The 13,314-nt window shown below is 35.8% G+C and overlaps 1 protein-coding gene across 1 annotated transcript; it reads right to left on the reverse strand.

Annotated features, from left to right (window-relative positions):
• Positions 1-10,897: 10,897 nt before the first annotated feature.
• On the reverse strand, positions 10,898-13,081 carry BO88DRAFT_417032 (uncharacterized protein; the record flags this gene model as incomplete). Its single annotated transcript, XM_025708289.1, has 6 exons — positions 10,898-11,172; positions 11,270-11,326; positions 11,478-11,654; positions 11,683-12,256; positions 12,365-12,557; positions 12,618-13,081. 6 exons carry the CDS (start codon positions 13,079-13,081, stop codon positions 10,898-10,900), a joined length of 1,740 nt encoding a protein of 579 aa, XP_025560917.1.
• Between the last annotated feature and the right edge of the window lie 233 nt (positions 13,082-13,314).

Below are 13,314 nucleotides of genomic sequence, written 5' to 3' on the forward strand. Positions count from 1 at the left end.
ATTGAAATCTGGGCGGAGCCAAGCCCTCAACTAAAGCGCATAAGGAAGGCAGAAACATGTACATAGCAAATGTAGCTAACTGCGAAGCTGCCCAGCAGGCAGTGGAGCAGTTCCCGCATAGCCACGGGTTCATGAGTTGCTGGGACGGTGTATGAGTAAATCCGAATCCGAATCCGAAGCTTATCCCACCCGCCAACGGTCAAGAGATTCGGTGCTTTACACAGAATAGGTTGGTCACTATGAATAGAAGGCTCGAATAGGTAAAGGGGCAGGAGAGCCATGAGCAAGAATAAGTAAATAATAGTAAAAGAAAAAATAAGAGCACTTGAATGACCATATAAATACACTGCTACAAAGAGAGTAGTAGTGATGTAGGATTCGTGATAGCCTACATATATTTACCATGATGATAATTCTAGCTGCCCGATCCACTGTTGGAATAATGATAAGGTATTATTTTATCAACTGCAACTGGTAAGAAGAGGTTTAGAAGCATGTTATTAATAATATTTTCTGAGCATTGCATGTATATTTTTTGTTACTTATATCTTTTGTCTTGTAAGGGCCAGATCTGATCTGAAAAAGTATTTATAGAGAGAATATAGAAAAGATCTAGTATTAGATGGAATTTATGTGATGTAATTTAGTAATAGTTAGTGATAGGAATTATGTACCATGATATCCCCAGCAGGTTGTAAGTATGTTAAGTGGCCAGAGCTTAACAGTAGTTTATTGTACAGACTGGGGATTGCTTATGGTCCACGGCTCTCTTGTTCTGTGTTCTGGTAAAAATGTTCTGCTACTCAGAATCCCCAGAGGACCCCCGGCTGGATGATGGGTAAGTAGTGGAAAAACTATTTAGATTGACTTTTAGACCCAGGGACTGGGGGAGCAGCTTGATTAGGAACAGATAAGGATAAGATAATGTTAATATTAATAATAATATCCTGAGAATAACAGTTATGGAGAATATCTTTGATTAAGGCTTATTAGCAGATACTTCTGTTGCTTCTAACCTCCTTGTGGAGTGAGGAATGAGACTCTGTATGCGGGTCAAGGTTTATTCTATTGGAATGTGGCTGTCCTATCTTTATTTGTGTTATCTAGAGGCCCTGGCCAGACTGTATCCTTGTCTCGGCTGTCTAATGCTAATAAGAGTGGTAGTCTGTCCGCGATATCTCCATCTCTTCTATTATAGGGTAATTGCACGGGGGAAGATTATATTATGATATTAGTATCTGATTAATTAATAATCCTACTCTTAGGTCTACTAGTAACCTGTATCTTCTATAAATTAGTAAGTACAATGCCACCGTACTACCACTGACCAAGCCCAGACTATCTATGACAGTATTATAATAACCATCACACCCAATCTTCCATACTTTTCTTGAGAAGAAATAATAAAGAGGAAAAAAATATAAATTTATTTTTTTATATTTTATCAAGTAATTCTATTTTAATAATATATCTTGTTCCTGTCTATAAAGATATATTATTTAGACCCGTGCAGTCAGCACCTTAAGAAATTTCTCGAAACTTAGAATAAGTCTGACTATATTATATATATAATAATCTCAGTCATAGTTACTGCATTGGCATTGATATCAGCAAGTAGTCATGGTAGACTAATAACTAATATAGAATATTATTATCCAGAGTCTAAGTAAGATCTATAATTTATCTATTATAAACTTACAAATTTTTTTTCTATCTTGACTAATAAGCATCTGTTCTAAAGCCTACTATATACTTATATATTCTATATTATATATATTATAATATAACCATTAGAATGGCTTCTAATTTTAGTATTAATAACCCCAGAAACTCCGCCAACTGCCCCTACAAAAGAAGTCTAAAATATTGTCTATAAGAATAGCTAATCTGGCTACTCCAGTGAATCTGTTCCATGGACAGAAATAAGTAGATAATTTAATATCTTATTTTCTATCTTTACAGGATAAATTTCTAACCAAAGTAAACAGCATAATATTGTCTCTATTAGCAGCCAAGCCTCCGGTGGTAGCTTCCAGCCTGGCAAATAACAGGCCCGGGAAGCCGGCCACAAGAGCAGAAATGTTATGTGGAGGGAGCTTCAAGCTGGGAGATCCCTGGGCTTAAGAGACTGGTCAGGAGGGAGAACAGGAAACTAATAAAGATATATTAGAGAAATAATTATTACTGTTCTCAGTTATATTATAATCAGCTATATTAGGGGAAAGAATTTGTTATATAATATAAATTAAGCTGTACTATTAGTTAAGTATAAGTTAAATATATTCAGTATAGAAGCTACAATATTAGACTGTTCTAATTAATAATCAGATTTGGCAGCATGGCACACGTATTTGAAGAGGTGTTAGGGTATTAGAAGGTGATTATTATTATAATCTTAGTTAAATAAGTAGTACTGTCGCGAATGCTATTAGCCACTTAATCAGTTATTATTAAAAATAATAACAACAGTCAATATACTTAAATAGATTCATCCTTAAGGAATTACTTGAAAGTATAATATAATTAAAGTAATTAGATTAAAGCTAATCTTTACTCTTATTAAAAAAATACTCCTTGCTATATTATACCCAGGAAAATTGCCAAGTATGCTAGCTACTGCTATTATTAATTATATCTATAATCTAGCTCAGACACAGCACTTCTCACTGTCATTGATAATTGTAACGCTGAAAAAAGCTCCGAAGAGAAAAAAAGCTAGAGAAGATAATATAAGAAAAAAAAAAAAAGAAAAAAAATAGTAAAAAAAATAAAAGATAGAAATATTAAGAAAGAAAAAAAACAGAAATATCTACAGTATCTTATTATATAGATATTAATTATATTACTATAAGTCATTATATACAGACTATTAATAATCTTAAAATTAGATCTTTATCCAGGATCTTTTTGTCTCTCTGTTACTGAGCTATCTATAGTAATTATAAATTATATAAAATTCTTAATATTTATTACTATATCCTGCTCCTTCTTAGAGCTTTTTATTAAAGATAATGATTTTTTTTTCTTCTCTGAACTGTGGGCTGCTGTGTTAATTTTATTAGAAAATTATTTTATTATTTTTATTAAATAGTACTTAATCCTCTTATTTTTATAGTGGGAATATTACAGCAGCTTGCTCTTAAGATTTAAATTTTTACTTTATAAATAATCTACTTAACTTTCCAGAAGCTTATTTTTTTATAAGATTATTTTATAATAACTTTTTAGCTGCTTAACATGCTTCTTCTTTTTCTTGCAGTACTTATTAGTAGCCACACGGCTGTGCTTAAAATACTTATATTTATATTATTCGTGCTCATTCATTTCAAAGTCTTGAAATAGAGGCCGACAGGAGTTTTCTTGATAACTATTTACCAGGCTTCTATTATTACTGCTGTAGCTGGGAATACTAAAGCTGGATTGATTATTATTGGTACTGCTACTGCTGCTAATACTCATGATGCTACCCCGCGAGGTGATTTCGTGCATAGGAGTAGGAGATGTTTGGGTGGATATAAATTATAGAAAGATAGCCTGTATCAGGGAGTATTTTAGCTTGTAATTACTGGTATTATTATGTACTGTCTGGCAGGGAGTGATGAAACTGGCTTCTGAGCTAGCAGTAAGAATATTTTGGAGAATAGGTTTAGTAGCCTAAGACATGGGCAGTGAAAATAAATTAAAAAATTATTAGTTATTATTTTTAAATAAAGAAAGAGAAAGACAGTTTTAGATAATAATATTATCTAGATAAAAAGAGAAAGAGCCTGACTAGGTTTTATTAATAATAAAAAGACTTGAAAGAATGCTGTAATACTTAAAATTAGTAAATATTCTTACATCAGCCATTGAGAAGGTCTGGAGGCAGAATTAAGAATATAAATAATAATTAATTAAGATATTTATATAAGAGTCCGAGATAGTATATACAGGGGAGATAGATGGCTATAGCTGTTATTTAAATAATATTAATCAACCAGAATAGTCTACAACGTATGCTAGTGATGTAATTTATAGATGATAATTGGAGGGAGGCAGACCATCTATTAAATTACTGTATTAAGTATCAGTTTAATAAGATTAATTCAGTAGTATTTTCTTGATTAACTACACGGTACCACACAAAGGAGTAATCACAGACAAATATATAATTCAGATTATAAGAATAGATAAGATGCAGGCATAAATATTAAAAAAATTAAGATTTATTAAAGAGATAGAGAAGGAGAGCAGAAAATAGAAAATATTTTTTTTAAATCAGATTTCCTGGGAAGAAAGATAATTTGGTAGTATTCAGATATCTAGATAATATACTAATATAGTATCAGTTAATCCCAGAAAAAGATATATCTATCAGAGGCGATCCTGAGCTAATATAATATAAATAAAGCTCTGACTTACAGTATAATATTTTAAATTAATTCTCTCTGGCTTATACTCATTTCCCAACTGCTAAATTAAATCTCCAGATATTTCTAAGGAGTTTAAGTAATTACTGTACCTACTTTTTCTGATTCTCATAATCAGTTCTTATAATAAGTTGGTATGTTGGGATCCTCATAATATCTTTGACCTCGGGACTTATTAAATCTGTACAGCCGGTAGTGCTGGGTCCATTACTAACTATATTATATAAAATAATGAATTCTGAAGCTACCCAGTAATACTTGATAATATAATTTATATCTCTTTACCAATGCTCAGAATTACTTATTGCATATCTAATCCTGCTGGACCGTGAGCTATCAATAACTCTAATACTGAATAGATAAATACTTTATTTTTTTAATTTAGCCCGGCTCTGAATAAGCCCGCCACGTAATTATATAGTTAATTACTAAAGATAAGCATATGCCTGAGACTTTAATTATATATCTAAATCTTTTAAACTAGTCATTACTTTCTTTTAAAATTTTAAGAATTAGATATTTTTTATTCAGGCCATACCTGGCTTCTCTGGTACCCAGTAGTTTAGATATATAACTGTATATTCTTAAGATAAAGTTAAGTCTGGGATTCTTATATTTCTCCGCGGTTAAAAGAATAAATTATATATTATCTCTATAATAACTTTGTTTTAATTATATACATCCTGGTATTATTATTCTAAGTTATAAAATTCTTTTTATCTTCCACTGCTCTACTTCCTAAGGTATCCGCCTAGCAGCTAAAATCCTAGTCATTTACAGTAATCAGGCCATGTCTGGGATTTCTACCTGGCTCAAGGTACCAGGCGCTCGACAGGGAAATCTGTATTATTATTAAAGAAAAACTAAACACTATAGTTATACTGCTCCCGATGTGTCAATGACTCTATGTAGGTCGGAGATATACTGATCATTAGTCTAGCACATCATTATATTTCCTGTATTGATTATTACTATGCTAGGCACAGGCGCTATAATTATCCACTTATTTAATGTCCGGCTCCAAGCCTGTAGGCCCCGACCGATTACTGCAAGAGAATGGATATAGCACTAAAATTACTATAAGTCCTGATTTCTGTAACTAAATATTAGCTGATCAGGGGTACCCTCCAATATAGGTTTGGAGCTGAATAAAGAGAATTAATAATATATATCTTATTCCAGCTCTGATACATCGGGCGCTTGAGAGAGGCAGTAAAGCAAGCAGAGGATAATAATAGATTTAATATAAAATTTATATAAAGTACCTGAATCAAGTCCCATCCTTTCTATAAAGCTAGTTATAAGATTAATTATAAGACTCAGAATGGTTTTATAGAACTAACTTACCATGTCTCAGAAGATATGCGGGCCTATTACTTCAGTAGAATATTTATCAGGTCCCTGGCTGAATTTACTGGCCTGAATATCAGGATTATTTAATAGAAGATATTAACAGAGAAAGAAGCCCTTCTTCAGGTTATCTATGATTAGTTTTTTGAATTTCTGGGCCCGAAAGCATTCACATCTGCAGTTAAGACTGTCATTATCTAAGAGATTAAACAGTAGGTATTAGTATAAATATTACTTATAAACTTATTCTTATTATATTTTTCTTTGTTCTCTTCTGGTAGACAGAAGAAGTCCTTAGACTGCTCTAGAATATCTATTTATAACTCAGATAGAATAGTATGACTACAGGATTAGAAGAATCCAAGGTCTTTACAAGTATAACAGATTTTTTTTAAATATTATTAGTATCTACAGCTGCCTTTATAGAAGGCTGTAGGAATAATAAATTCATGTTATTAAATATTTATATTTTATCTATCTACAAATAAAATTAATAATAGGGAGTAGCAGCACTTTTAGTTCTAATTAAATAAAATAATAAAGCTCATATAAATAGAGCTATATTTAATAAACCAGTCTAGTTACTAATAAAAAAGCATTGCGCCTGTGAAGAGTAGTTAATTACAATTAATATTTATTAAGACAGAGCAGGAGCTGATAATTATTAATATTAGAAAAGACTTAGACAATCCTGCAATATAGCCTATACTTCTAGAATAATTCTATTCATAAACTAGGCGCCATGTATTGAACTTATATCAGCATAATTCTTTTGACATACATTCAATGTATTGAAATACTGAGTAGTATATGTCACGGAACAGAAAGAAATTTGCGTGCAGTATTAGACAAGCCTGTAGCAACCATGTGTTGGTCTACTAGAATATGTACAGTATTTTGATAATATATTAAAAGCTAGTGTCCGGCTGAGAGAAGAGTTATGTATATAATTTCTTCTCTATTTAATTTTCTTGAGGAAGCAGCTTGTTTCTTACTTTATACTTAAGTATACCCATCAGCTCTGCTGTTAAATATTCAGTATACATTATATAGTAAATATATAGATATCTTCCATCTTGTAATATCTACTTCTTATTATTCTAAATCTATAATCTAACTTTAAATATCTTCTCAGTGTATGCATAACTCCTATCTCTATTGCATCCAGAGCGGAGATCTTTATATATAAAAGGCAGATCCGTCTTGCTTTTACAGGTGTCTGTATTATATAGAGTTTGTTAGATAGTTTCCCTGATAGACTTGTGGGACTGGGAAATCAAGGCCTGTTTCAATGATATATGGTACTTCAGAGTCTGGGTCGCTATAATTAATAATAAGTAGTTGGCAAGGGCCATGGATCCCCGGAATCTCTTTTAAAACACGGTTAGCCAAGTGATATGATACAGTACAGATACAATACTGATCATAGACATAAAATATATGGCAGACTGATAATCTTATTAGTATTTACTGCAAAGAAAGTAGCCTGGTGGTAGATTAATATACTAAATACTAAGATACTAGAGATAATCTTTCTTTCTAAGTATTAATTTACTGAATAGAATATACTTACAGTCTATTAATTACAGCTTGATATTATAAGAAGCGCGGAAACATGTAGTATAAAGACCAAGTCCTGTAGCTATAAGTAATATAGTATTAGAAATCTAAGCTGAAATATATCTATTATTAATATTATCTATTGCTTTCCACGAATATAAATTTCAGATTTATAATATTTCCAGTATTCTGCTATAGTAGTTTAAATTCTTATAACTCTTAAATATAGTCTAGTAAATTATGATATCAGCTGCCGGATAACTAATCTTCTAATATAGTAATTAACTATAGAGAATGAGTATCAGATACAGTAAATATCTTATATTTTTATATAATTCCTTTAAATTATGTCTTGCCTGCTTCCGACTTAGACCGATAGAGGAAAACTGTAGGGGGAGTTAAGAATATCCAATTTATTATATTACAGATATATACTTATTAAATACTGAAATAGAGTATTTTTTACAGTCTATTTTATAAGCAGCTTATTTCTCTTATTATATACCAAAGAATAAACTTGGGAGCTTACTTTACATACATGCTATATATCTTGATATAATTCTACTAACGGACATGCAGAATGCTGAGCCCAAAGAAAAAGAAAGAAAACTCAGGTCTATTCCAGAGTCACTGATATCCCGAGCCATGCTACTGCGCCGACAATTTTCGCATGTCTAATATATTTTAATACATAAAAGCTAGCCAGTAGTATTATTAATAACTCTTGCCTGCAGGCCACAGAGATTCTTCTAAGACTGTTATATACAGTTTATATCCATGAACTATTAATAATAATGGCACACTGTAATCCCAACTAAGAATAATTAAAATATTTACTAATTAATCTTATTTACCTGCCTCTTCAATCCCTTAGTATATTATGTACTGAGAAGCACATTGTAAGGTAACATACTTTTATAAAGACTATATATTAAGTCCGCAAGATAAAAAGACTGAGACTTTAACCAGAATATAATTAAATAAATCAATTAGTAATAAAAGATAGCCTAAACCATTTATTAAATTACTATTACATGGAGGTTGGGAGTCTCAGTATCATGATAATAACATAAACCTTGCTGTGTGTTCACACTACTAAGATAGAAATACTCCCGTATGCTTCCCAGAGGTTGGCCGGCGTTACCATGGGCAGTACTATATAATTAAATTAATCAGGTTTTATCATCTTCTTATTTACCTTACTGCAATCTATAGTCTTTATCCAGTCATTGCTTGGCATTGAAAGTATCAAAATCAAGATATATTTATAACTAGAAGTTCTGTAGCTATTAATTATCTCGAATACTACCACTTCTAGTTAATATATTATTCACAAAAGCTCTCCATCGCGAGTTCTGCTTTAAAATAACTCATAAGACCAGATCTATATATTCACTGTAAATAATATTATTTCTTGAACTTGTTTACTATCTTTACCCTCCATTTCGGTTATATATTTAGTATAGCTGATTGTGTTCCGTATTGCTTCTTCTACTTAATATATTAGGTACAAGTAAAACATAGAGTATTATTCCTATATTTCTTTTGATTAGTTTATTTCTTTTTCTCTGTATTTTCTGACTTGATGTCTTTCAGAATCTTAAGCTCATGATTAGTCTAATAAATATTATTCCACATGCCTTGGAAGTCCAGCAGAAAGATACTTATATTTTTATTAAGCATGGAGATCACCCCGACTCTTACTCTGACTATTTCCAGGCAGTCCGTCGCAACTCTGGTCTCCGCAAGCACAATACTAATGAGAGGCAATTCCGTGATTTTATAGACTATAATATGAATTTCATTTAATAAAGTGTATTAACAGTATATCTATGGATATATACAGGAGAGAAGCTCTTTATTTATAATTATTAAGAATAATATAGTATCTTCTCTAATATAGTATCTATCCTATTATACTACCGCGAGAGGCTCTAATACTAATAATTATTAATCTCTTAATCTGGCCCGCCATGGCTGGATCCACATGTATAAACAAGCATACATGCCGGGAGCCACCTTGTAAGTGGAGGCATTATGATAATATTTTTAGTATAAACAGAAGTCTTGCTAAGTAGACTTGAAACTTCCGTGCTAAAGTAATCCTCACGAACCGCGAACACCGCCATCATAGACTGAAATCAGCATAATAAACACCATGGGAAGCCACAGGCTTTGTAGAGTTATACTTTATCCACATTACCGCCCCGCTTTTATTAGATAATCAGTATTTCTCCAATAGAGGTATGATCCCAGCATTACTACTATAACCCATGGGTCCATCTACTACTGTAACCTATAATAACTCTGGTCGCTGGCTGCCCAAGAGCAAAACGCCAGTTGTGCTATATGATAGCTTAGTGATCTTGTTAGTTTGGGGTGTAGCACGCGCAACAACCCCCTCTTACCGTCTTATACACCACGAGTAGTATTATGGACGATGATCCGGAAGCGGCAATATTCCAATTTGCATCAACTACTGTCCCGTACGGTCGCGTGTTGTCTAGATTCTGTCAGTTGCAGAAATACGCTAGATTTAATCCGCTGTTGCAGTAAACTTGCGGTTAGTAGGCCGTATAGCTTTTTCCTGTATGTTTACTGCGCACGTTCGAGAAATGGAGAAAACGGACAACAATTTTCACTTCTTCCAGATTGTCGATGGCCGTCTCTGTTACTTACACGAAGAATTTCGTGAGAATATTTTGATCAAGCCAGCTCGGCTCGAGGTTGCGATAGAGAGCGGAAGGATGCATGAGAGTGTGTGGCAAGATATGTCTGGCCCGCATAACTCGAGCTAGGATGGAATGAAACCTCGCTGTTGCTGCGATGTAGCATATGCTTTTCCGGTAAGACGCACAGCGTGACCCGCCCTCACTGCGAAAAGCTCGTTCCCAGACTTACGCGGCGTATCCGGTGTTTATGAATGCCAAGTGTGGCGGCCTTCGGGCGAATAGCCGCCGAAACCGTTGCTTTCGGCATCTGACAGATTTTGTAACACGAATAGCAGCATCAACCACTCCAAATTTTATCGGGTCTAATTTATAAGCGGGTATGCACGTAAAACCCAACACGGCGCACAGAACAAGTCAAGGATAAACTCTGCTGCGTAAATGCTGAGCGCTTGCGGAAAAGTGTAGCGCTTGGATCTTAAGAGTAGAGAGCCGACGAAGAACATTGTTGGGGTCGTGTAACTCCTACAACGCAGACGACATTGCCGATGAGGAAACAATTAGAATATTCTCGAAGATAATATATGAAGGGAGTTGAAAAGGCAATCAAGGATACAAAGGAGACAGGTTATTATTTCTCAAGGACTCCGTATCATTTCTTACACAAAGGAGGGCCCTCCCCCCCCCCCGATTGATGCAAGCAAATCCCCAATATAAGGCATGCCGCTTGAGCAGTGTATGTGACCAAGCGTATTTCATGCCACGCACCAGATGTCCAATAGCTTGAAAGCTAACTGAGAAAGAAAATATAATCTTTTGTTTCAGGATAAAGTGAGGCTCAGTCGAAACAAAATACTTGTGGGTGATAAAAGAAAACAAAGAGTGTTGTAAATTCGTGGGTGGGCAGGATTAGTAGCTTAATTTGATCTTGAGGACTGGACTGAGATTTCCTGGTCTTGTAGCTGCGGCCTTCTCAAATGACAATGTCTCGGACACTTTGACAACCATATCCTGGCCGTCAGGAAGCTCGCGCACATCGTTATTAACTATTAGTTTGAGGCTATTTTGCTTGACGTGGAGGACTTGCATTATACGTTGGGGATTGATGCGTTGTTTCATGGAAATCTTCTCCACTAGATCGCGAATTGTCTGCTCAGTCAGATAGACGGCCCTGTAATAGCCATCTGAAAGCCGATCGTTACAAGGAAATTGTATGTATAAATAAGCGACTAAAACGATGTCAGTTCGCCTGTCTTTGATGTTACCAAACCAATAACTTACTTGAAACTATTGGTCGCTTCGCCGGTAGATGATAGGTTGGGTCGATATCTACCGCCTCTATTTATCCCATTTTGGCGCTACTAGTGGCTGAAGTGACTTTTGGTACTTTTATGGGATGCTTTAACGTGACCTTGCTGTCCAGATCATGACAGTGAATCCTCTTGGGCGGTGGCCAATGACCCATGGTACCCTGAGCCATAAAACATACTCGACTGTATATTGGTCGGAAGGCATGGCAAGCTCATGGAGATGCTACTGCTAGTAGGTGAAATGGTGTGCAGAGGTGTATAATCAAGACTGGAGTGGAGCCTGCTACTGTCCTCTTGTTTGATGAACTCACGCGACTTGAACAGCATGACAGGGTACAAGTCCGGGTTGTCTTGCTCTTTATCCCGCAAACCCAGGATGCTTACCGACCGCGTTGATGTGAATATATCTTGCATTAAAGGCAAGCTTTGCATGGAGATTGTCTTTTGAAAGCATCTTGCCAGGGTTGTTCTGCGAGCCCGCGGACCATGTCCGTGTATGCTTAGTAATTTTGGCTGGGCGGGGATCCGCGTTCTTGCGCGCCACCGAGCCATTACCATGCTTATGCTTGCTGTAGTTACCGACGCCCATTGCAGCTTGGGAAATCTGTTGTCGAAGCTTTTTGATGGTCTTCTTGACATGAGTGATATTGTTAGAGGGCTTTTGCTCAGCCCCATGGTTATGGAAAAGCTTGACCTTGCAGTAGTACACCTCCGCTTTCCTGTCCGAGGCCGAGCTCGCATCAGCCGGGGAGAGGATTTCTGTCTTTGTATATAATTTTACTGTAATACCCTTAACACCCTTGGAGCGACTAAAATCTGTAGACAGGAAGTTGAACCGGACAGGTATTAAATATTCTGAAGTACTGGTTGACAGGTTAAGAGTCCATGTAATGCAGAATCTATTGAATGCTGAGCTCCTGAGCTGAACCTGCCGGTTCTTTGTGTCTTTGATACCGCTCTGTATGGGATTGATGTACTCCACTGCTTAGAGCTTGCTGCCTCGTCCATGCGCTTCATTGGATTCCTGATTTTCTTTCTAAAGGTGCTAATAAGTAGCTGGCTTTACCCTCTGCTCTTCTTCTTGGAATGATAAATGAATGTAGGTATGATATTTGATCGATTGTGTAGTCATGGGTGGCGGTGTAGAATCAATCACGGACACCGAGTACGCCTGGTCTTTGTTGAGGTAGGTAACTGAGATCTCGGCTCGGTCATTGATCATTGCTGTAGGTGCGCGCAAAGTGACACGATAGCAAAGACTGCAGTGTCCAGAATAGTTAACCGCTGTTATAACAATCAGATACGTTTTCAGAGCTCACGGTTCACATGGCTTCGAAATGCTCGCTTGATCGTCTTGAATTGATGATGCAACATTGTGAGAAGGCGTGTTACCCTGCACATCAATATTAATAAGAGGGAATTCTTCAGCATGTTCGCTCATGGCATCGTAACCTGCATCACTCTGAACGAGATCATTGGACGCCAAGGTTGGCTGCTGAGTAAATGGCTGGGGGCAATGGAAGTGTGGGGGAATATATTGCTGGTTGAAGTGACCAAGACCGGAGGCTGCAGTTTCGGGGTTGACGGGAGCTGCAGGAGTCTGCTGCGAGAGAGAAAGTGGAGTCATCATGCTCAGACCTGTGACAGGGGTATGCAAATCTCCCGCCTGACTATGGTACACGGCACCCAGTCCACCTGAATTGGACGTCGAGCATCTTTGTGGTTGTAGCGGGATTGCATAAAAGACAGTATTTGGATCGGTATAGGGCGCTGTAAACCGCATGTCTTTTGTAGCACGGGGCGTAGGATCATTGAGCTTCAGATCGTTAGTAACTTTCAGCCTGGAGCAGTAATATCAAATTAGCTATCAGCCCAAAATGTATATTTAGAGCAGAATTTCTGATGAAAATGGATGGAAAACGGACGATCAGTAGAGGCAGATTATCAACTGCAGAAAGGCATGTTTACCTAGGTGGAGTGATAGGCCCGATGGGCGTCCGACCGAAGCGCGTGGCA

Source organism: Aspergillus vadensis, assembly GCF_003184925.1.
Source record: "Aspergillus vadensis CBS 113365 unplaced genomic scaffold BO88scaffold_18, whole genome shotgun sequence".
Classification (NCBI taxonomy): domain Eukaryota; kingdom Fungi; phylum Ascomycota; class Eurotiomycetes; order Eurotiales; family Aspergillaceae; genus Aspergillus; species Aspergillus vadensis.